Source organism: Xiphophorus maculatus, chromosome 11 (assembly GCF_002775205.1).
Source record: "Xiphophorus maculatus strain JP 163 A chromosome 11, X_maculatus-5.0-male, whole genome shotgun sequence".
Lineage (NCBI taxonomy): Eukaryota > Metazoa > Chordata > Actinopteri > Cyprinodontiformes > Poeciliidae > Xiphophorus > Xiphophorus maculatus.
Genome location: NC_036453.1, coordinates 28,735,260 through 28,759,920, shown reverse-complemented (window position 1 = coordinate 28,759,920; position 24,661 = coordinate 28,735,260). Strand labels below are relative to the sequence as shown.

Sequence of the window (24,661 nt, the reverse complement as noted above, 5' to 3'; positions counted from 1 at the left end):
CTGATTCAAGAACATTTTAAAAGGTATCTGGTAGATGTAGCCCATGTTCTAGATTAGATTTATGTGGTGGCTCTTAAACGCAAAGTTTTACTTAACTGTAATGAACTAGGTTGTCAATATTCATATTTGTTAATATGTAGAGCTAGTCACTTTCTCAGAAGCAGGCCTTCGATAAAAGCAAACTGATTACTGCAACTTTAATTTTGTTCTAGTCAAAGACTGAATACAAACAAAGGTTACATGCAAATGTTTTCCTGATGCCTAAATGAAAAACATTGTATAAACAAGTTGCGTATAGGAAAGAGTTTGATTCACTAGAGGTTTGCATCACTTGTTTAATCATCAGTGTTCCAACATTTCATAGTCAAGTGCCATACATACATCAGAGCAATACCTTTGTTATTTTAATCACAGGTGCATCCAGCTCTAATCAGAATAATCATCTAAATGGAAGATCTGGGCATTTGGAAGATTATAGCAAATACTTTAGTGTTGAATGCATTCATTTCTTCACAGCTTTTTCCAAAATTACATGTTTTTTTTTCCTCTTTTCTTTCTAAAGCTACTTCAGTCAGAATCTGAGAAGAACATGGTGACACCAAAGTCCTCTTTGTATATGTTCCAGGTTTTAGATTTATGTGGGTTATCCAACTCTTCTCTGGACAAAAACAGCCTAAATGGAAGAAAAAAAAGGTCAGATGTTGCTAAGGTCTGAGAAGAATGTAAAGGCTTTAGAAATAATATTGTCCGAAAGAAACTTACTTGTTTTCTGTTATAAAAGACGTATTAAACCAAAAGTAAAACGGAACGTCTTCATATCCTTTCGGAAGGCACTGGTGAAAGACAAAAACGCAACAGTCAGGATAAACACCAACTTTTAACATTTGCAGGTTAAAGTTCTAAAAGGACTCACTGCACTTGATTCAAACATAACCTTCACGTCGCCTTCAACCATAGGCCCATTCTGCAGGCTGATTACTGCAGCATTGCTGCCTGCATCAGGAAACACCTGGAAAAACAACCAAGAATGAATAAAGTTACACACCTGTTAAATGATGATGCACAACCAAATGAGTCTAATGAAGCCCACCTTGCAGTTCTCCTGTGTGCTGCAAACACACTGAAACACCAAGTTTTTCTTCATTATTATTTTCACTCTCAGATCACTGCCATCCCCTTTACCCACACCTGGGCAGGAACAAGAAAACACACATGTACTAAAAACCCTGTGCTGCTGAAGCAGTTGATCTGAGTAGACTTAGGTTTTCTGGGTCACCTGCTATAGAGTGAATCCGGATGCTTTTAATCCTCAGGCTTATAGATGGAGGCAAATTTCGGTTGTACTTGGTCTTCATGATCTCGTAGTAGCCCACATAGCGGCTCTGTGGTGCAAACAGAACAAATACTTAAGCAACTAGAATTTTTTTTTAATGATTGGGAAGAAAACAAATTTAAAAAAAAAAACAAACGTCACACTCTACTTTGTACACAAAATACGTTTAAAACCTTATTTTCAGTATTTTTATTCTATTTAACCTAGATGAGGAGAATTCTGCTGCTTGTCTCAATCTTTAAAATGTTTTGTCATAACTGAATAACATTTTTGTGATGCAACAATGAATTGTGGTGCATTTTGTGATAACAAAACTTAAATTGTGTTTTCTAATATGCTGCTGGTGAGCTGAAGATTATTGCCATTTATTCATTGTAAGCCTGCCCCCATTACTAATCTGACATGCTCAACAAAAACCGCCAGAATTTCCTGCTATTTTGTAGTTTTAAGTCATAATTTTTAAATGGTGCAATTGTGTACCCTGGCAGCTTATAAATGTCTTTTATTTTACTTATGAATAAAAGTATTGCAAATAATTCTAAACATATAAAAAAGATCAATTGAAAAAATTGTATGTGTTGTGAGCACCAAATTAGGAAGAAAAGTAATCCTGAAACAATCAAATGTGGGAAATGTATATTCATTTGTCATTCCTTATATCCAACACAAGGAAATGTTATTCAGGCGTGAAACAAAAAGGCCAGATTTCAGTAAAACCCTTTGAACCAAGTTCAATTTAAATAAATGCACCAGATAAACATGTCTTGCTTTTCTCACCTGAGAGGGAGTCTCCACTCCCTGAAACTTGGCGCTCCGACTCTTGTCTGTCCTCCTCTCACCAAAATACTCCAGACTGTCCTGGTGCACAAACACACAATAGGAAGTGGCTCTGTATTTAAAATATTCACCTCATTCATTAACCCTGCTTTGAACAATTCAGAAACTAACCTCCGCATTCTCAAACTGGTCACTGTCAATGAGCCATGTGCACACCATGGTTCCAGTGCGTCCTGTGGGACAGCAGTATGGTAAATGGTGGGTATAAAGACACTCAGACACAGCTAACTCCAAGATAGTCAAACAAGTAGGATTCATTTATCACCTTTCCCTCCTTTGCAGTGAATAGCAATAATATTTTTGGGATCAGCAGACATCCAAGTCCTGACACTTTCTGTGTATTTCAGCATGTCTCTGGTAAAATTCAATAGGAAGAAACCATGATAAACTACCAGGCTGTTAAACATAAAATAGTCTATACATTCCTATGTTTATCAACTAGACGTTACTTAAAAAGGTACCTTGAGTGGGCAAACACTTCCAAGATGAGATCAACATAAAAGAAAACCTGCAACCCAAATATCAAACTGAAAATTACTTACGTTAAGGTGGGCACATTGTGGTCATCAATAAAAATCCGTTCAACTCTGTAGTGGAAGAACTTGGGGTCGTACCCTTTTTCACCTGAAAATAAAAAGTATCACTTGACATGGTTGACGTGGTTCATAAAGAAGAAATGCGGAATGAGATGAGCGCACAGTCCAACTCACTGCATAGGTTGTAAACTTTGTAGTGCCCTCCGTGTTTAGTGTCCAGGAACCTCGCAACCTCCTGCAGAAACATTTTTTTATGGTGAGCATAAAATGTGGCCAAGGACTTATTTACTGTATTTCAATAGTTTTGTTCATGGCCATTTTACTTACATGGATTGGGTTCCTGTAGAAAGCCTGTTTCCCAGAGGAGGGGAAAGACATAGCAATGACACGATCTAGAGAGATGGGCAAAGAAAGTATTTCACCTGAAATTTTCTTCCAAAGTTCACATAAACAAATTAACACACCCTATGATAACATGAACAAATTAACACACCCTATGATGACCTGCATGTTTTTCTAATATATTTGGACATATGGATATTTACATTCATCTTAGTAAAACTGACACATACAAATATATGGGCTAGATACTAAAAGAAGTCTCTAAAACGTTCCTCGTCTTACAGCAGTCTCTTGCTATATTTAATATGAGAGAGCATATTGATGCGTCACAAAAAGACACCACAGGTTTATTTGTCATAGGGGGCGTACAAGGTCAAAACATTAAAAGTCTAAGGAATAAAAAAACATGAAGGCCAAACAATAGCTTGCCAGAAAGAACCTGTGGAAAAAGTAAGGAACTAATGTTCAAAGAATGCACAACTTTTTCAAAATTAGATTTCTCAATAACTGTGTGGATATGTGCACTGCCCAGAAGTAACTGTGTAAATGTGTTGGCACATTTCAACACCAATTAGCCTCTTTGGTGACATCTAGAGGGGAATAGTAGGTGTGGTGAGGACATTCTTTTGTCTTTATGGCTTAATTTCTTGTCAGTGGTTAAACTGAGTGGTTTCCTGTTGTTCTTGGTTAGACTAAAGTTTCTGAGAATTTTACTGGCCCCTGAATGCCTTACGGTTAACAAGGTTCTTTTTTCTGCAATAAATTTGGTTTCCTTTCCACATATATAAAAAGGATGGTTAGACATCAGCAACTAACTAAATATTTAATGGGATTTAAAGTATTTTTTTCAATTACTGTATATTAATGTAAAAAAAAGGATGCTAAATAAGTTTAATACATATTTCTGAAACATACATCACTCGTACCTGTGACATATGTAAGATCAAGATCAAATCCATCCCTCTGATAACGTCTCTTGTTCTCGGATACCTGGATGAAAAAAATATTCTCTGAAGGCTAAATACAACAGTTATCAACACAGGGACAGTACATAAGTGTGTCATTTATTTCTTTTCTGGCTTTCAGAAAACATACCATCCTCCTAGTGACCTTCTCCAGCTCTTTCTTCTGAGATGCCAATCTGAAAATCCTCACCAAAATTATTATTCTCAAGAAGCGCAAGAATGTCAGAGCCCTGTCAAACAAGGATTAAAAACAATATGAAATATTTTTCTCACATTGACAAATGGCAAGCCTCTTTTGTCCTGCGTCCTTATACAATTAAAAATGCTTCTCAGCAAGATAAAAACGATGTAAACAAAATTACATCACACCTAATACATGTAACATTTAACCATCTTAAAAGCAGTAAAATGCTAATCTTGCATTTTTAGAACATGAAACAATGACTGCCACTCGTTTGTAATATGGACAAATTGACAAAAAGATTGTAAAGCTTTAAATGCAATTTTTAGGAGTTTTTTTTCTTTTCTTTTTACAATATTTTACATGCAAAATAGCTAAAAATGTTTCATAGTAATTAGCTAAGGAGGGATAACACCCACCTGGGAATGAGACTGGGCCCTGTAAGGTCGGTGAAAGTATAGACTATGGTGACAATCAGCGTGATGACGACAACACACGCATCCATAATGTTCAACTTCGAGCTGAAGTAAACTTTGAAGCTAAAAGAGAGCCAAAAGAGATTAATAGTCAACAAAAAAGCATAAGCTGTACATTTGAGTTGTTTGTTGATAAAACGGACTGGATGTACTGAGTGACTCTGCACTAGTATTCCAAAGAATCAGCCCAAGACATGCCACACATTTCCTGTACAGCTTCCTTTTCACAATTTCCTGCTTAACAGCTAAACACACTGTTCTGCTGACACAGGAGCTTGGGAAAGCTCACTCTTGAACATTCTCTGTTCCCACATTCATAGGAAAGCACTTTAATGATGAAAGTTTTTATGAAATCATTCATATAGAGAAGGTAGAAACAAGTAACTGATTCTAATCATGAGTCCTTACTTTGACTACAAAGGTTAATTCTAATGCTTTTCTTCTCACCCTTCCACATAGACACGCATGAGAACATCACCAAGAAAGAAGAAGGAGATGACGAGTGACACAACTTCTATAATATTAGTGTGCAGCGTGAAGTCCACAATGACGAGAACAATGTCCACAATAATCAGGATCATTCCAAATACACTGAAGAAAAACATAATTAGGGAAAGATTAGCACTTCTTTCAACAAGAATGCAGTAAAACATTCATTACAATTCACTGCAAAATAACTCACCGAAACCCAAAGGACATAACAAATGGAGTGATTATTTTCCGAATCTTCCTATAAAACAAGGAGTGGGGAGAGAGGGGAAGCAGGATTTTCATCAAATGTAATTCTGTGCAAATCTGACCACTAATTTTCAGAATGCTGCAAATTACTTACTGGTACATCGTGACTGGCTCCAAACTCTTCTCCTTTCCATCATCAATCTCTACTTTAGCATCTTCCATCTTCGTAATGTTTCTGACAAACAGAAAGGAAAAAAAATATGGAGAATGAATAAAGTCTGAAAAAGTCTAAAGTTGGAAGTCAGAGCTACCATATAATCAAGAAATTTCAGATCACATGTACTAAAACTTTTTGAACATGCAGATTTCATTTTATATTAAGAATTGGCACCGCCTCATACTTTTAAGAATACCAATACCTACTTTACAGACCCTGTCATCATTATACCTGATTGGTGAAAACAAAATCTTGATTGTACAGCATAAAGATTCAAATGAACTGTAGGAAAATGACTGCAATTCCACAATAATAGAACATCATTGATACAGCAAAATAAAGAGTTAAATAAGTTAAAAGTTTAAATAATTTACTTATTAAATTAGTGTCAACAGCTAATACTGAATCAACTACTAACATTAACCCCCAAATCAGAAGGACTTATTCAGGATCTGCTAACCCACAAAACCAAGCAAACCCCCGGATCTATCTGGCAATCAGAAAAACTCAGCAAAATATAAAAAATGAATAGTAATACATCTGAGTCACCAAAAGACACTTGCCAAACAAAAGGATATAAACCAAACATTAGCATTATAAGAGCAGCAGCATCAATGTTAAAAATAAAAAAAGAGAAATCTTAGTATTTATCTAGAGCAGCTGGTTAGCATTATGCTAACCAGAGTAATATGAGCATAAATGCTACGTCAATAACTGATCATCAGCAATGAACACATAGTAGCATCTGTTTAGTTTTTCTGTCTTTCAGACAGTAGGTTGCTAAAACTAATTAAAAAAATACAGGGGAACAGAAGCTGAAGCTTACCAGCCGTCAGTAAAACCCTCCCCTCGGCTGCCATCGTCGCCATTATCCACTTTAACACCATAGCAACGCAGAACTGTGCGCCCCAATCAGCGATGCCGATTGGTTAAATGTTTATTATTTTGCCCTAGTAACCACAAACTATTGGCTAGTTAGCTTTATTTCTGGGACGCCCCCAGAATTTGACTATTTGTCAGGAGGAGTGGGGGGCGGGGGTGGAGGAATCACTGTTATACCTTTTATAAAGATATGGTTTCTACATATTTGTTTAAACTGTCACCTGTCATGACTACGCTGTGAGACAGATAATGGATGAAAATATAGATCTCCGCCTCCTCCTCCTCCCTGAGCTACTGATTAATGCCCTGAACTATTTTGAGCCTCTTCGACCACAAACAACCAATCAGAGCCAAGAGGAATAAAACTGTCACTCAGCTTCATGTGCTCATCGGTGGCTATGCTAACTAGCTTGAGCATTCATAACAGGATCTGATGAAACGAAAAGCTGTGGCGGTAGCAGAGAGCAGAAGGATGACGGGAACGGGAGTTTTTATGAGCAGCGCCACACGAGATTGTAACTGACAGCTCGACCCTGTTCTGATTGTTTCTAGTTAGCGATGGGAGACAGAGGAGCTTGATTCTTTTTCACAGATAAACCGTCTTATTCCATAATGTTAGACAATGACAGTTTCAACAAATGTATAAAAAAATATATAAAAGTTACTGCAGACTTAGACTAATACATTTTTTAAAATCATGTTCATAGATCATTTTTAGATACCCACAACTCCGACATCAGGTAGGGCAGCGCCCCCTATGGACCAGCCGCCACTGCTTGACTGGTCATTTAAAAAAAAAAAAAAGACCAAGTAATGTTCAATATTTATGAGAAACTATATTATATCAAAAGGTCTATGCCATAATTCTCATAATTAGCAGAATAAAACCCATCACTTTGGGTTAAGGATATGAGTTACTTTCCGATTTTTTATTGCACCTGTCAGTTAACCACAATCACACCTTCTGTTTTTTTTTCTTTAAATCAGAAAAAGAAAAAGCAGAACCCACCAAGAACATATGAAATAAATTATGCTCTCTTACCCATTTACTTCTGGATCTGGTCCTGGGTCGAAGTAGACGGACATGATGAATGTATTCCTGGAGTTGTCTGGACCGGGGAGTTTCTGATTTGGACTGAAGTCGTGCCAAACCACATTCAATTCGGTTTCTGCAACGCGGTTACAGAAGCTCCTTTCTGCTCTAAAACAAAACAAATATATGCATCGCATTCATTTACGTCGCATCTATTTATTTATCCACTGATGCTCAAGACGGTCAGTGTGGTCCTTTTCATGCCAAAACAAATAAGTTATGCTAAAAAGAAAGATACGCAAAATTAAAATTAAAATTTCTAGCCACCATTTGTTTAGCACCCAACCTTTGACTTTAAATGTCAACACTTAAACAGCAGATTAAACCCTGGAAAACAAGCTGAATTGCACCGCTTGCTTACCGTTAGGAGTGTCATCCGTGAAATTATACGACAGTTCGTCTTGTGACTTCTTGTGAGCACAAAGAAAGACAGCTCAAAGGTTAACAGGGCAGATTCTTTTTTTTTTTTCATCCACTATACCTCATCATTTTTTTGCAAGCCTTGTAGTTTCTGACTTCCTGGACTTCACTAGAAAAAAAAAGTTCAGCCCCTTTGTCAGTTATGAGTCATCGTTCCCTCTCTGCTTACTTTTTCGTTAAAAACAGACTGAACTTGCCCATAAATCTACCCCACAAAGCTATTTACACCACCTGAAACTTCAAAAAGTAGGCCAACAAATAGACCACGATCCTCTCGCTTCTCCCTGCTCTCTGACACATCTGGTTCTAATTAAGTGCATTCCCAAACACACGGAGTTTTTTCATGGTCATATTTTCAGTATTCCTCGTTTGCTTCTTCAGCTGAATGCAACATATGTTGGTAGTTTTTGCAAAACAAAACAAAATATTAGCATGAATTAAAACTGAAACTTAAACACTCTTCTTATGCTATTTTTGACATATTTTTGTATTACTAAAAATAATACTGGTTTGTAGCCTAAACAAAATAAAAAGATTAGGCTACATGTGTTTGAAATAAAATGTGTTCCATAACATTTACTCCTACCTATATCAATGCACCCCAAAACCTTATACACATTACATGACATATGGGAGCTACATACACACCTTACATACCACCGGTATACATATTTTTGGGACGAATGGAACCCCATAATCAACAAGTACTAACATTAAAGGCCACTAACCTTTTGGGCATTATAAATAAAATCTATTATTATCTTCTGCAGGCTGAAAATTTGCCTGATAGCAAGTGTTCATATATTGCACAGGTTATCTGACCCAAATTATACAATCACAAAATGGTGACACTTTTAACAAAAATGGGAAAATATATATATATATTTTTGTAAGTTATGTACTGCGGCTTTAAGAGGACATTTACTTGCAGGTAAAATGACTGACCACTGAATTAAACTCGACGGAGTGTGGCAGTAGAGAGCACTCTAGTGGCTGATATGACGTTCTATCACAGAAATAATATTATTTAGAAAAATGGCTTCTCAATACATGTGCACTACAGTGTGCCAAAGATAATTTGCAGTAGAGTTGGAATCATTTTAAGCACTACTGTATATCTTTTAACCTTTAGATCTTCACACAAGTAAACAACAATGAGAACAACACCTGTAGTTTGAAATTTTAGAAACTCCAGTGGGCTACATACATTTTGTTTGTGTATTTCCATTGACTTTCCCATGTTTTTATGGTAATATTAATGTTCCTTATATGTGCAGAATTTTAAATAACACTGTTTTGAGACTGAATTGTTTTGTGCTATTACATCCCTTTCCAAAATGTAACAATCTTGACTGTATTTTAATTGAATGCCTGCTTGATAATAAAAAAAACTCCCTCCCTAGAACAGCATGTGAAGAATTTTCAGTACTTCATGTCCAATAGGACATGGTGAATTCTTGGATTAGGCATGATTTAGAACCACTGCCATTTTTGAGTAACAAAATGAAAAAAAGAAATCAAGCTGGTCCAAGTTCAGCATTTGTATGGAATGTTCAGGTCTGATTTACCTAATGTGATCCATGCAGAACCAACTCAGCCTATAAATAAGACTGACATGTTTTAGAGATGAAAGAACATATGGTATGGAGAAAACAAAAGGGAAGTGTTGTGAAATGAAGGTAGGCTTGAAGCAGTTTTGTTTCATAAAAAGTGTTTGAATCTGTTAGATGTGGTCAATAATTTGTAATTTTATTTTAGACAAATATTACTGGAAGCGTGTTATTGGTGAGTACCATAGCAGTGTTGCTACTGCATCTGGTCTGCTCAACTATAGCAGCTCCTGGGCAGCTTTTCGTAAGTACTTCACATCATTTTTCAGAAGGGATATACCTCCTCTTCTGACCATAAACGATGTTATGAATCAACAACAGAACAGACAAATGTCTGCATCTTGAAAACATTTGTAATTTCTAACTGTAAAATTTCTTATTTCAGGAAACTGATCCATGCGGACCAGAGGCTGCAGCTCTCAAGACTAACATAAGGAAACTAGAGAATAAATTGCTGATCACAACTTGGATGACCGAGCATCTCCAAATGTACAGATACTTCAAACCGCTTGAGTTTTCTGCATCCGACAGTAAACCTCAGACTGACCCGGCACCCGATGTAAACAAAAACAACAACACCTTGGACAACAAAATGATGAAACCAATTCCTCCAGCTGGAAATTTGATTGTCCATGACAAAGGTAAGAAAGGAATTAATATCAGTTATATTACTCGATTCTAAACATATAACCTGCACACATGGAAAGAATAATTAACTACAGCACACAGAAACAAACAAAATGACATGAAAAATTATACTTTTATAATAATAACAGTAACTGACTAACCAATATCTATTTCATTTCATATTTTCTTTAATTAACACTTGTTTTTCACTTATACTTGTTTTCTTCCCTTTGTTACAATATTTTACAAAAATCATATTTTTTCATTGTTTTTATCTATTCATTTTCATCATTATATTAAAATCTTTTCAATCTTGTTTTCCTAGACTGCTCCGAACTTTATGATAGGCTGAGATCACCAAGCGGCTTTTACCGCATCAGACCCAAGTTACACCAGGAGCCGTTTTTAGTCTACTGTGACATGGAGGACGGAGGAGGATGGACAGTGTTTCAGAGGCGTCGGCATGGAAAAGTTGACTTTAACAGGTACTATTTACCTTACCAGATAAATAGCTGATATTCTCCAGTTACAAAAGAAGAAAATCTTCACAGGCAGCAGATCTGTCTGAAGTAAAATATCAATTCAATCCTTCTTTTAGAGACTGGGTGGACTACAGAGATGGGTTTGGAGAATTCAAACTGTGGAATGATGAGTTTTGGTTGGGGAATGAGCACATGAATGCTCTACTGTCAGAAGGTTAGAAACAATGGTAATTATGTTATTGAGACAGTGATTCTCTAATTTTTATACACTTCTATTGAGATATCAGCTTTTGTAAAAAAGCTGGTATCTGTAAAAATCTGGTATCTGTGATGTAAAAAGAATATTAAACTATATAAAGAATATAAAGAAAACATCTTTCACATGAGATATATCTTTTACTATTCAACTGACACAAACCAATTTCTTCAGAAAAAAAAAGAGAAGCTGTAAGACCTAGTTGCATAAGTGTGCACACAAGTATTTTTAAGATTAAATTAGAGGTTTAGGTCTTGCAAAGTGGGTATGTAAATTAGCTAAATAAGGCATAATGTATATAAACTTAGGTAAGTATTGTTCTTCTTTAGCAGTCACGAGTGGCAGGTCATAAGCCACTTTAGCTATGTGCTTCTTTGAGGCAAAATTGTGACAGCATTAAGCTAGGGGTTAGGAGTGTGCACCTCCATGCTGCCAGGTTATTGTAGCTTTCTTATTTTAGTTTTCTTTTTACCCCTTAAAAGATTATTCTTTCAAGTGGATTATACACACTACCTGCACATTTTAGTGTGAATTTTTTTTTAAATATCTTTTTTTTTTAAATCACGCAAACTTTGAGGTATAGCAGGGTTATGCACACTTTTGAGATCCATTGTATTCCCGTAAATGCCTAATGATATGTATATAAAAAAAAAATTAATTTCCCTTTTTTGTCTCCCTGCAGATAAAAACCTGGTGAAGATTGATCTCATGGACTGGGATGGAAAGAGAAGTTTTGCATTTTATGAGAACTTCAGGATCACAGATGAAGCTGTAATCACAAAACCATTGTTAAGTAACTATACTTTCTGGAGAAACACTATAATATAACTGAGCCTTTTACAAATTCTCCCTCCAGGATAAGTATCGTCTCCAGTACGGGCAGTACAGTGGGAAAGCTGGTGATGCTCTGACTGGTGGTGGAGGAATGGTGGAGCAGTGGTCTTCCAGCCTTAGTGGGATGCAGTTCAGCACTGGAGATCAGGTCAGCCATCTGCACTCCTTTGTTTTAGGTTTCAGGTGCTACTGATTGTATTTTTTATGGTGCACAAATCATGTTGATGAAAATTGTTATTTTCAGGATAATGACCGCTTCCTTCAGGGAAGCTGTGCCAAAGAGAATCAGGCTGGTTGGTGGTTCAACAGGTATTGTCTTCAGTTTCTATTCACATAAAAATGCGTCTCAGAAGATATTAAACTGTTCGTTTAAGATTGTAAACTGCCTTCTATCTGCAGGTGTCATGCAGCCAACCTAAATGGCAAGTTCTATGGGAGGGGGAAATACAAGGCTGAGTATGACAATGGTGTGGTGTGGGGGACTTGGAAAGGCCTCTGGTACTCTCTTAGACACACCACTATGAAGGTGCGCCCCCTGGTTTTTTTGGATAGTGCAGGAAGTGGAGCAGGGGACATTTAAAAATCCTAGATTTCTGTCTAAAATTAAAGAAAACAAGGTATTTAAAAAGAAAATGTATTCATTGTATTTTAATTACTTCCTTTGCTTCAACTTCAAATTATAGCTAAAATCAACAAAACATAATTTTATTTTTTTTCCAGTGAGCATTTCTGAGAATGTAAAATTGCCAGATTTTTAAACAAACAGTATTTTAGCTTCATTGTTTCACCAGTGTTCCTACTCTTGCAAAAGAGTTCATGCCCCTCAACTTTTTTCACATTTTATGTTAAAACCCCATACTTCATGTATTTCAATGTGATTTTATGTGATGAAGACATTAATTATAGCATACTTAGGAAATGGAAGAAAATGATATGTGGTTCTCAAAAATGTATGAATTTGAAAATGTATTTGTCTTCAGCCCTCTTAACCCCAATCAAAGGCACTGTGTCAGCTGTTGAACACAATTGCAGTTCAATACTGCATATGTACTACTACACAAATTGGAATACAAAATCCCTGCCTGAACAACAGCACACCCCAATTGTTACTGTAATAAGCATTGAGACTTCACAGCATTGCTGAAACTGTAGATTTACAGTTGATATAAACCTTTTTTTTATTGCATCTTGAAATCTATCACCAATCTAACTGGTGTTTAACCTTGCAGAAGGGTGAATGTGCTCATTATACCATGGAAATATTAAAAGTAATGCATTAAAAATGTTAAAGAGTTAGTTGTTCTATTTGTTCTTTCAACATATACAAATTGTTAACATAATATTGTAAAAATAAATGACTTTCTACTGCTTCTCCTGTACAAAATTTGGGGATAGATCCAAGTCCAGCATCCTTTGTTCCACCTCACTTAGCCTATAGGGGGAGCCACCGCTGCTGCTCTGGTCTCTAGACATTGGCAGAGAGTTGCACCAATCTTTCCTTCGATCAGATGATGAGACGTTAAAGCTGGAACTGCGCTGGCGTCCCTTGGCTCCAGAGCAGGACTGAGCCTCTTTCAGTTTCCGGGCCAGGATGTTCCTTTGGATAGGTGATGGGCCACGGCGGTTCCAGTTCTGCTCAGCCCGCTCAGCTCGGTCTACACCCAGCTGTTTCACCTCATGAGACCAAGGATGTGTAAGGGATGGACCACCAATCCCTGAGACCAACTCTCCACCTCTGCCGTCAGGGTCGGCAAGCCTCTTTCTTTCACCTCTGCCACTAAAGTCTTTAGCATTTTTCTCAGATGTTGAAATATTGTTAGTGTTTGTTCCAGTGTGCTTGACTTGACTATTATGTGCTGTCCCCATCCAAACCTTCCTCTGCTCATTACTCTGGGGTTTGGTAGTACTCCAGTCTGAGACTCTATGTTCTGGGATGGGATACGACGGGTGAGGCTGTCTCTCCCATCTTTCTTTGGTCCAAGAACTTCCTTCTGGAAGCGTCCGCGATCCCACCTGAAAAGGACAATGTGGAATCACATCTTTATTGATCTTGAGTCAATATATTTTAGAGTATATAAACTGGATAAAAATTGAAGTAAAAAGTAATAAAAATGAGTGGATGACCTGGGTCATGCTCCTTTCTCTAAACTGCGTGGACTGAGCTGAAGAAGTTGAAAGGAGTTTGGTGTCACTAAAACTGGAGGTCCGTCTGAAGTTTGGATTCTTGTGGAAACTATTTGCTGATGCTTCATCTCCTTCTCCCCTAAGACTGGGCATCTTGCTCCTCTCTACCATCTCCACCCAGTCAGCTGTGCGGTCACGCCATTTAGAGCTCCTCCCAGAGACAGGAGGAGGACCCAAAACTATCTCCACCCTTGGACTCAGTCTGTCTGATGTGACCCCCAATGTCCCAGATAAGGGAGTCGATGTACAAAAATGGCTGTGGTTGGCATTGTCCTGCAAACCCAAGGGAAGGGCAGAACAAGCAAACTCAGTAGGTGAAGGAATTGGTGAGGTGGTGGGTGAGGCGCAGGTCTCTACCACAGTATCATGGACAGGGCTTGAAGAGACATGGTACATCTGTGTGGCCTCTTTTAACCCTTGTTTCTTCATCTCTTTCAGCTGCTGCTGAGCCAAACGATAGCTACAAAGAATATGGTATCTTGTTTACTAAAGCTAGATGGGACAAACATAATTAAACACTGATAAAAAATATTGATAGAAAAAATATGTAAACATACCCAAATATTGGTGGTAGCACCTTCTGACCTGTGGGAGATAGTCTTTCTGGATCCTGTGAAAGTGATTTCAGTGCCTGTGGTGAGAGAGGCTGCACTCCGAGCGAGGGTCTCTCTTTTTGGGGAACAACTGCCCCCGATGGGCAATGACCATCAGAGAGGCTGGGCCTTTGGAGGCTATGGCCACAGATGGAGGCCTCATCTGAAAGTTTGCGCCCACCAGGGGAATGAATGGAGCCTCTGTGGACTGAGCTACACTGAGGGGTTTGGCAAAGCTTCCTCCACACAGTCACAACAACTGTTGCCATGATCACTGCCAAGCAGAGGGAAATACCTAACACCACAATCATGTTTCCACCAAGCTGGGATGCTCTCACAGGTACAGAGGGAAGAGATGGAGATGGAGAAGATAGCACTAAGGAGTAAAAGGAAATAATGTAATATTTAAATTAGTTACAAGGATATAATCTAATATATTAAATTCAACTCTATAACCACCCTGGACTCCAGGACAGCGGTTACCAAAGTTGGGGTCAGGACACATAAAAAATATGTTTTTTATATAATTGTTACAGTAGTAAAAAAAAAATAAGAAAGAAAAAAAAGATAAAAATATGTTTGCTTCTTGACCCCTTCTTTTCCACAAGCAACCATTCTGTGCTCATTTACTCAAGTCATTGCATTTCACGTTTTTGTGAAAAGTATTTTCATGAATTATTAAGATAATTAATTAAAAATGTTTAAACCTTACAGGCAATATAATTTAATTTTGTATTATAGCTGAGAAGTCTTATTTTATTTTTGCTCTATTTTCAATTTGATTCCAGTTTTGGTAACTCCAATAAAATATAGGAGATGTAACCTTAATGTAACTAAAATAGCTCCAGGCAATTTTCTGTCAATAGGATATTATAGAAAACATGGGAACCACTGCTCTAGAGAATACATATTTGTATAAAAAATTGATTTAACAGCACTTACTATCACAGTCTTCCAGGGAGCATAGAGATTGTTCCTTCATCATGCCAGTGCACTGCGTGCCTCGCACACCAGAGGGCAGCAAACACTCTCGAACTCTTTCCCTCACTGCCTCTCCACAAGTCGCACTGCAAACACTCCATGGGTGCCAGGGTCCCCAAGATTCTGCAACGCAAAATTAAACACACATATAGTGTAATTAGGCCCGAGCAGCAAAGCGCTGCGAAGGCCTATTGTTTCTGTACTGTTTCTTATTATTATTATTACGATTCTGCCCCCCCAAAGAGGCGCCTTTTTGGGGGCTTTATCATATTCAAAAACTCACCAAACTTGGCGGTGGCGACTAGAAAATTTAAAAATTTTGAATTTTAAGGTTGTCGCAAAAATCGCAAAAAAAATTGCTGAACGGCGGCAACTAGCAATTTTCTGTTGACACAATGGTATGAACGTACTTCATCGTAGAGACATGAAATTTGGTACACTTGTAGAGCTCACCAAAAGACTCAGAACTTACATTTAATGTTATAAGCCAACTATCACAGAAAGTCGGCCATTTTGTATTGAACGTCCATTTTTTACCTCGATTTTGACGTTTACAGCCTTCGTATTTGATCGAACTCCTCCTAGGGATTTCGATTGATCGACTTCAAACTCGGTCAGTCTGATCATAAGGCATGTTTGATTTAAAGTTATCAAATTGGTGAGTTTTGGAGCATGTTGAAGGGGGGTTAGCAGGGGTCAAAGTTCACCTACTCGCCATGAAACACGAAACTCTTATATTTCCTATATAAAAACACATAGAGGGACCAAACTTTCAGTGATTGATCGGCATCAGGTGCCCTACAATACCCTATGGTGAAATGATGACATCACTTAGGCCACGCCCCCTGAGAACAGGAAGTGTCATGTTTTACTGTGAACGGTCGCTATCTTAGCCCTTTGACCTAATCAACATGAAACTGTGTCCAGAGACAGAAGACATGTTGGTGTGTTGTGGATTCCAACCCCGACCGGCTTTGACATAGCAGGTGGGCGTGGCGGTGTGGCGAAGTGACCTGTAACGCCGTTGCCATACGTTTGGCTCTGAATTCCACAATTTCGGGCCCAGCTGCTCCAAACTCACTAGGATGGATCATTATCGACCCACCGACAGGAATTCATAACAAAATGTGGTGGGCGTGGCCTAATTTCTCTATAGCGACCCCTAGAGTATTTTAAATGAACAGCCCTAAGCCATGCTTTAACCTAGAATTACGAAACTTGGTACACATGTGTATCTTGTCAGGACGTACAAAAACGTCTATTACAGCCATGGTCGAAACCCAACAGGAAGTCGGCCATTTTAGATTGAAGTTCATTTGACCTCGATTTTGACGTTTACAGCCTTTGCATTTGATCGAACTCCTCCTAGGGATTTCGATTGATCGGCTTCAAACTCGGTCAGTCTGATCATAAGGCGTGTCTGATTTAAAGTTATCAAATTGGTGACTGTCTGAGATTGCTGAAGGGGGGTTACCAGGGGTCAAAGTTCACCTACTCGCCATGAAACACGAAACTCTTATATTTCCTATATAAAAACACATAGAGGGACCAAACTTTCAGTGATTGATCATCATCAGGTGGCCTACAATACCATATGGTCAAATGATGACATCACTTAGGCCACGCCCCCTGAGAACAGGAAGTGTCATGTTTTACTGTGAACGGTCGCTCTCTTAGCCCTTTGACCTAATCAACATGAAACTGTGTCCAGACACAGAAGACATGTTGGTGTGTTGAGGATTCCAACCCCGACCGGCTTTGAGATAGCAGCTGGGCGTGGCGGCGTGGCGAAGTGACCTGTAACGCCGATGCCATACGTTTGCTTCTAGATTCCACATGTTTCGACCGAGCTGCACCAAACTTGGCCTGAGTGATCCTGGAGGCTTGCCCATCAATCCTACGTCATCACATTATGACGTCATCTAAGCCCCGCCCCCTCGGAACCGGAAGTGCCGTTTTTTTCCTTGGAAAGCTCTGTTTATGGCTCTCTTGACCTAATCAAGTTGATTCTGTGTTGGATGACAGATAGGAAGTTGATCTCGCTTGCTTTAAAGTGCCAAGAGTTTTCAATGGCGGCAACGCCGTTCGTATACGTTTGCCTCTACATTCCACATATTTTGACCGAGCCGCATCAAACTTGACCTGAGTGATTCTGGTGGGATGCCCGTCGATCCTACGTCATCATATTATGACGTCATCTAAGCCCCGCCCCCTCGGAACCGGAAGTGCCGTTTTTTTCCTTGGAAAGCTCCGTTTATGGCTCTCTTGACCTAATCAAGATGATTCGGATGATAAGCTCTGTCAATGCTCGCTGCTGGCTGAACCGTGTGGGCGTGGCCACATGGCCAATATCAGTCCCTCGCCATATGCATACGTTTGGCTCTTACTCACGCATAGATCATCCGATTGACGCCAAACTGGATATGTATGACCTTTGTTCACCTCTAAAGAGCCCAACGAGGTTGAGATGTAATTTGGCTCCACTGCGCCCCCTAAGTTAATACATCGGCCGTATGTCCTCGACGCATCGACCGATCTGCACCAGATTTTTCGACAGTCGTCGGGGTGCGCCGCCGAACGCATTCACGCGTGTCGACCGGTGGACGGGCGGGGAAAATGCGCGACAGCTCCTGCGGCGGCTAGCGGGCGGCGGTGCTGGAAACTGCGGCGGAGCTTCCGCGGTGGGGAGCGGGCTGCGGCTCTGGAAACCGCGCGAGAGCTTCTGCGGTGGCCGGAACCCCCGCGGTGGCCAATAGGCCGGAGCGGCGCTTGCTGCGAGGGCCGCCCGAGGCTGCTTGCAGCTTTAATTATGGTATTATACCCCTTAACCTCCTCCGCCTTTTGTCATGTTGCAAACACAGTTTTTAATGTATGTTATTTGGATTTTATGTGCTCAACCAACACAAATAAAGTCAACATTTTTTCAAAACCACCTTTCCCTCTAAATCTAACCATAATTTGTTTGTCCTATGTCTCTGTCAGATTTCACCATCATAAGATTAATTTGCTTTTTAAAATTGTTTTTTTACGTATCTTATAATCAGTCAAACTGGATGGAAATCATCTATTTTTAAAGCTTGTCACAGATTCTGAATCAAATCTAGTTCTGGACTAGATTTGATTCTAGTCCAGGCAAAAAAAGAGAAAGTTTTCATCTAAACTCTTTTATTGCAGTTTTGGGTTTATGTGGGGGCATGGCTCAATAGGAAAGGTGAACCTCTGTCCTGTGTTCAGCCATAGAAAGCTCTAACAGGTCTTCTTCCTTGATTATCCTGTATTTAGGTACCATCAACTCTAACCAGATTCTCAGTCCATGCTAGAGAAAAACCTCCACACAGTATACTGCATCATAATACACTTTCAGCACATTCACATTTAAGATGATTACAAAGTTTTAGAATGGTAGCTTAGTTTTATGAACTAAGCTAAATATTTGCTAAATATATATTTGCCTTTCACTGACACTGTGGATCTATAAAAATCAAATTAGCCTATTTATATTTCATATGGAAACAAAACTAATCAACTAAATCTCACCTGCTCTTCTGTAAACCACCAGACATGTCTGTGCTGGACTATGGGATTGACTGATGTTGAAAACATAGCGGAAGCAATACTTATTTCTTCCTGGGTAAAAAACAGAGCAGTTGAATTCAGTCTCATTCTTCCCTTGTGTGAGCCAATTAGATGCAATCAAAGAAGAAGATTGTTCCTCTGGTCTAAACTCCATCAACAGGGAAGTTAAGTCACTCAGCCTTGCGAGGCCTGCATTATATAGCAGTATTTTCCCATTGGCATGAGTGCAAGGTGGGGATATCATCTTAACAGTCATTGTGCCCATGCAGCCACTTTTATAGGCACTGGCGTTTTCCACCAGTAGTTTGTAGGAAAAAATACGGGACAGATAGAGAGGAACAGAGTCCTTCACTTCTTGTACTGTGTGAGGGGATCGCAGAGCCACTCGTAAGAAGTCTCTCTCAGTGAATGGGAAAGCACAGGGCAGCTCAACGCTCTGCGAACGAAGCGGCTTGATTGGTTTCCGTGTTTGAGCTCGAACTTTGTCAACGGTACTTTGTCCGATCTGGTTGTACTCCATATAACTCACTTCTAAGAAGAGGGCAGAGTCAGTGCCTCTGGAGCAAGCCTGAAAGTGTTCATTAGAGGATAACACAACCTGCGAATAACCAACAAAAGAGAGGTATGGAAATTATTGGGGTTTTTATCTGACTGTACAACAGTAAACAGGCAAAAAAAAATGCTTGATGCACTAAATTTCTGTTTGTTTTACCTGAAAATATTCAGAGTAGTTTCGTGCTTTCGCCACAGAAATGTGAAAAGTGGGCCACTGCACTTGCAGTTCAGAGCTCCACCAGGAGGCTGAGCTTTCTGTGCTGCTGACATCTGTTCTGTTAGCATGAAAAACAGTGGTGATGCTTGTCTGCCTCAGCAGGAACCGGAAAGTTCCTGCATACAGGAAGCAGGAACAATCAAACTCCTCCCTACCAACCAGTTGGTTGCTGGGGAGGGTCCGGGAAAGAATTGAAGTATTGGTTTCCATGTTGACTAGAGAGAGGCTCATGTTGATGATGGTGCTGTTATTTGATGTTGTGCTAAAGTCCACAAATACACTTCCATTGCTAAGGGCCTCATGGAAAGAGGGCCAAATACTGAGCCCTGCAAAAGCTGAAAAAGAGAAAAAGAGCAAAGAAAAAGATATTTAGAATTATTCTCTCTACCTCTGCATTGTTGGTAAAATAACTTTTAGTTATGCATTCTAAAGATAAAAAGATTCTGTAAGATTCAACTGGACAAGCCAAAAGTCTTCTCCTGGAAAATGTGACAATCGGATGAGAAAAAGAATTAACTAGTTGGTCACAACAGCAAGAAATATGTTTGGAGGAGTCAATAAAAGGCTTCAAACCCCAGAACAAAAAAACATAGCTACAAAGTACGGTAGAAGCATCATTCTGAGGTTTGGTTACACTGCTAGAGGTCCTTGTGTATTGATGGTGATTGCCTACAAAGAGCAAGAAATAAGGGAAAATTTGGATTATGCCATGAACCTTTACATCTACAAATAAATGCAAATAGCAAACTTATACCCAATCAATCCAATCTAGCACATGTTAGAAAGTTTCATAAAAAATAAATAAACAGAATTCTATAATTTTTGTAGCTTTTCGTGGGCATCAAAATTTTTAAGATAGACATTACATCACTTTTTGATTATTTAATGACAGTATGTCCCTCATTGTTTCTCTAACCACAATATCACATAGTAACTTTCAACGAAATAAAGACGGAGCGGGTAGAAGCTATCTCCTCATTGTAGTGCATCACTTTATCATCACAATCTGTTTTAAGCTCAACTTTCTTTTCCGCCTTATTAAATGATAGTCTCAGGGACAGAACATTTGTACTATGGTATTTAGAAGCCATGCATTCTTTGCATTTTAGACAAAGAAATGACATTGCATTTTCAAATACACACTAAAGATAAAGATGAAAGTCTTTGCGACACTCACCATATCCTATGAGCACAAGAAGGAAGGGCAGCAGCAAGACAGGCTGTGGCATTCCGATGTCTGTTTCTCCTCTTACTTCCACACTAAAAGACTGTCTCACATCTATCGTTCACATCTATAAATCACAGATCAAAAATTTAATTGTTTAAAAAAAAACCCACACACAACCATTCATAAAGGCTACAATCTCAAATGGACAAAGACATTGACAAGAGGTTTTCTTTCTACTGAGCTATGGAAAACAGGAAGCTCATAGTACGAAACAACAAACACCAGTTTTCTGGTTTTTTAGGTTGGTCCTCCTCTTCCTTTTAAACTCACAATGGGAATAAGGAGTTGTCGTCACAACTTAGCTTAAGTTCCTTCGGAGGGCTTTGTTCAAAACGAAGATAAAGTTCTATTTATGGGCGATTGCACATATTTTTGATTGGTCTCTATTGCTTAAATAAAGTAGTTTATCTCAGGCACAAGTAGTGATTTTAAGCCCCAGTTAAAAATAAAGGTCACATATAGTAGGAAGCAAAGATTGAGAAAAAAGAAAGCAGGTACGGTATATATCAAAACTGATATTGTCATCGCAATATTTATTGATATTATCGCCATCACATGATTTTCCAATATGGTGCAGCCCTAAATGATGGTATTATAGAATGCATCATTTTGCAAGGTAATAGAAGAAAGAAAAAAATATTTTAGCAGAATTCAATGGGGCACATTAACTGTGTAGTGAGCTATGTGGAACTATATAAAAAAATACTAAATCTATATTTTTGCTAACCTTTGAGATATCCAAGATTTTTATCACCACAAAACTTTAGGATTAGGATTAAAATGTCTTAAATGCCATATAAGCTCACAGTACTATGGCAGTTAGTTCAGGTCCCTTTACTGATATCCTTAGGTACACTTTTTAATCAATTAAAAGAGCAGGTAGAGTCTGTTAAGAACAGACAATGGACAGTAAACTCTCAGACAAAAATATTACCTAAAAGATTAAACAGATAAACACATAGAAAAATAAATTTACAAATAAAAGTAGAAAACAATAGCTGCACAATATGTGCACTTTTACTGCGACTACACGTGCAATTAACTAACTAACTTGGGTGTTGTGAGAATAAAACAAAAAAGAAAAGCATTGACTAAAAGATATAATAGAGAATTAAGTAAAATACTGCAATATTATAGAGTTTTTTTTATTCAAAACGCGTGTAGTTTTTCTTATGGAAACAGAATAAAAGGTTATAAAATGTACAACATTAATAAAAAAAAATATTTAGCCGACACACATTAAATTCCAGGAGTTTTTTTAGACAGACTGCCGTCAAACCAAATAACATGCAGCTTTAGGTCTTTTAAACACACGACTATCGCTTATTTATAAATGCAAGTCATACTATTACGCGTGAGCTGTGGTAAACACAGTACGCAGTGCTCGAATATAGTAAATAATGTTGTACTTACGTATCCAACCCATTATTTCGTTCCAATTTCTTACGTACAGCAGGAACTGCGGTAAAATAACGCTCCCCTTCAGCCTGATGAAATGTTTCACCGACATCCAGCGATACTGAAGCACGAGAGCGTTTGGGTTGAAGAGCGCGTGCCATCTGCCCTCAGTCACTCTACAGTTAGCAGACCGCATTCATTTGATCTTCTCCCGGATTTTATTTCCATTAAAAATAAAACGAATTACTGTCCTTAACTCCAGTCCAACCATACTTGAAATGTTATGTTAATAACCGATAATTACCGGATGAGACCATAGTGCCACAATCCAACTTATTTAAATAAACTCTTTTAGGATAAGGATAAGTGCCATGAAATTAAAATAAATAAATAAACAAATGTATTCAGAGGTCAGTTTACAAATAATTACACTTAGACATTTCTCAAAATGTGAACATGTTGTGTAGTTATTTCATCATCTAACAATTTCATAGTTTCAATCAATACATGAAATAGTTTAAACTACTGTGGCTCATCGGATACTAATCTTACCTTCAGTCCAAACATCTGTAATCATACCAGTAACAGCCCTGCCAGTTATCTATTAGACTATTTTTATGGGCTAAAGGTGTTGTGTAGTGTGCCACCAGAGAAATAGAGAAATTAATAAAGTAAAATGGCAAAACTTTGCTAGAGAAAGCATTATTTCTGAATCTATTCACCAAATAGACTAAAAAGACTTCAAACAATGCCACAAAGATATAGAAGAATGTATCTACAACTGGCATAGAGCTGAAACTAAAAAAGCTGTCCTCCTGCTTATCAAATGTCCCTTATTTGACCACATATATAATGGTTATATACAATACTTTAAAAAAAATCATGCATTTATTTATTTTTCCACAAAAGTGAATCAACAACTTGAGAGATGTGAACTGGATGATACATTACTTTAAAACTTTATGACAAAATTGAGCCCTGGAGATTAAAAAAATCCCAATATATCTGAATGTGTCTAGAGTCAATGGCCTATTAAAATTTTGCCTCAGCCTAACCTTCACACTCCTCAACATGCACAGAATCCATTGATTTGAAAATTGTTCTCATCATTTTGTCTTCTTCTAAAATAAAACTAGAATAGCTCACTATTCCACAGAAAAACAGGAAACCCCCTGTTCAAGAAAACAATGGCCAATACTAAAAATTATTCAAGGCATGTGTAGCACATAAGTGGTTAAAGTAACAAAACATTTCAATAAAAGAGTCTTGTCAGATTCTGCATATGCATTTTGACAAGTGATAAATAGTAAGAAAATTACCACGGTATATTACCAGACCTTTATTACATTTGTCATATCATAGAATAGTTCTATCAGTCCACCTTGCACTGATAAAGCAGAACAAGCAATATCTTAAAATTTAAACAAATTTGTATTGACCTACTTGCCTCAAGCCAGATTTCCTGAATGAATTGAGCTCAACTATTATCAATAAGTGGACCACATGGCAAGCTAATCTAATCAGTTTCACCGACCTTCATTTTTCCTTCAGTGAGAGTGGGAAAAAACAAAACAGGAAGCTTCTCTGGGGATGAAACAGTTTACTAATCAGCTCAGTTCACAGCGGGGACAAAGAGTGATCTGATTCTGAGTTTCAAAAACTCCACACAGATCAAAGCTAAAAAGATCTGACAGATTAAAGCTAAAAAGATCTGACCATTCTGACCAGTATTGCTTTACTGGTACAGTTTGGATAATATGCACCAGTATAGCAATATACTGGTACATATTGCTAAATGCTCATATTTTACAAATGTATTAGTTTCTCTGCAGTTAGTTGATGTAGGACATATTGTAAAATGGCAGCTTCCACTGCTAGATAATAAAATGCTTTGATTTATGTTTAGTCATAAGTCTGTTTAGTTACAGGTCATAAGGGGTACATACAGAAACATCTCGACAGGTCATTTGGAACTGACGCCTGTTTTGCTAGGAAATAAGCCAAATTGGAAGGAAATTTTGCAGCGGTTTTATTAAATTTTGACCTGTAATGAAAATGATGGAACAGAACTAACTTCTTCTGATATACAAGACAGAAAGACAAAATACCAAAGACGAAGTCAGGTGACATGGTTCGCTGAAATGCTTGCACATTGCTCAA

General features: G+C 38.1%; 3 protein-coding genes across 7 annotated transcripts; 1 reads left to right on the top strand and 2 right to left on the bottom strand.

Annotated features, from left to right (window-relative positions):
- Positions 1-180: 180 nt before the first annotated feature.
- LOC102231788 (phosphatidylinositol 3,4,5-trisphosphate 3-phosphatase TPTE2-like) lies at positions 181-8,230 on the bottom strand. Of its 4 annotated transcripts, none has more exons than XM_023342466.1 (19): positions 7,902-8,230; positions 7,490-7,648; positions 5,503-5,583; positions 5,353-5,400; positions 5,118-5,261; positions 4,614-4,733; positions 4,144-4,243; positions 3,975-4,038; positions 3,034-3,098; positions 2,881-2,941; positions 2,713-2,794; positions 2,436-2,524; positions 2,282-2,343; positions 2,111-2,191; positions 1,277-1,382; positions 1,091-1,188; positions 914-1,009; positions 763-833; positions 316-673 (listed from the first exon to the last, which is right to left on the bottom strand). In XM_023342466.1, the coding sequence occupies exons 2-19, from the start codon at positions 7,531-7,533 to the stop codon at positions 568-570; spliced, it is 1,518 nt and encodes a 505-aa protein (XP_023198234.1). In that variant the 5' UTR covers positions 7,534-7,648; positions 7,902-8,230; the 3' UTR covers positions 316-567. The 4 variants fall into 4 exon arrangements, with proteins under 4 accessions (XP_014327262.1, XP_023198234.1, XP_023198235.1 ...); XM_023342467.1 differs by having other exon boundaries at positions 7,490-7,643; XM_014471776.2 differs by lacking the exon at positions 7,902-8,230 and having other exon boundaries at positions 181-673; positions 7,490-7,645.
- A 1,356-nt stretch (positions 8,231-9,586) lies between these two features.
- On the top strand, positions 9,587-12,478 carry LOC102217786 (fibrinogen-like protein 1). Its single transcript, XM_005807096.3, has 9 exons — positions 9,587-9,639; positions 9,719-9,814; positions 9,956-10,211; positions 10,523-10,682; positions 10,796-10,893; positions 11,618-11,706; positions 11,792-11,917; positions 12,014-12,078; positions 12,169-12,478. Exons 1-9 carry the CDS (start codon positions 9,604-9,606, stop codon positions 12,347-12,349), a joined length of 1,107 nt encoding a protein of 368 aa, XP_005807153.2. The 5' UTR covers positions 9,587-9,603; the 3' UTR covers positions 12,350-12,478.
- thsd1 (thrombospondin type 1 domain containing 1) lies at positions 12,478-24,584 on the bottom strand. Of its 2 annotated transcripts, XM_023342464.1 has the most exons (8): positions 22,517-24,584; positions 21,053-21,167; positions 19,816-20,210; positions 19,065-19,701; positions 15,489-15,650; positions 14,511-14,922; positions 13,894-14,413; positions 12,478-13,782 (listed from the first exon to the last, which is right to left on the bottom strand). In XM_023342464.1, exons 2-8 carry the CDS (start codon positions 21,102-21,104, stop codon positions 13,132-13,134), a joined length of 2,829 nt encoding a protein of 942 aa, XP_023198232.1. In that variant the 5' UTR covers positions 21,105-21,167; positions 22,517-24,584; the 3' UTR covers positions 12,478-13,131. The 2 variants fall into 2 exon arrangements, with proteins under 2 accessions (XP_023198232.1, XP_005807154.1); XM_005807097.3 differs by lacking the exon at positions 22,517-24,584 and having other exon boundaries at positions 21,053-22,040.
- Positions 24,585-24,661: the final 77 nt, after the last annotated feature.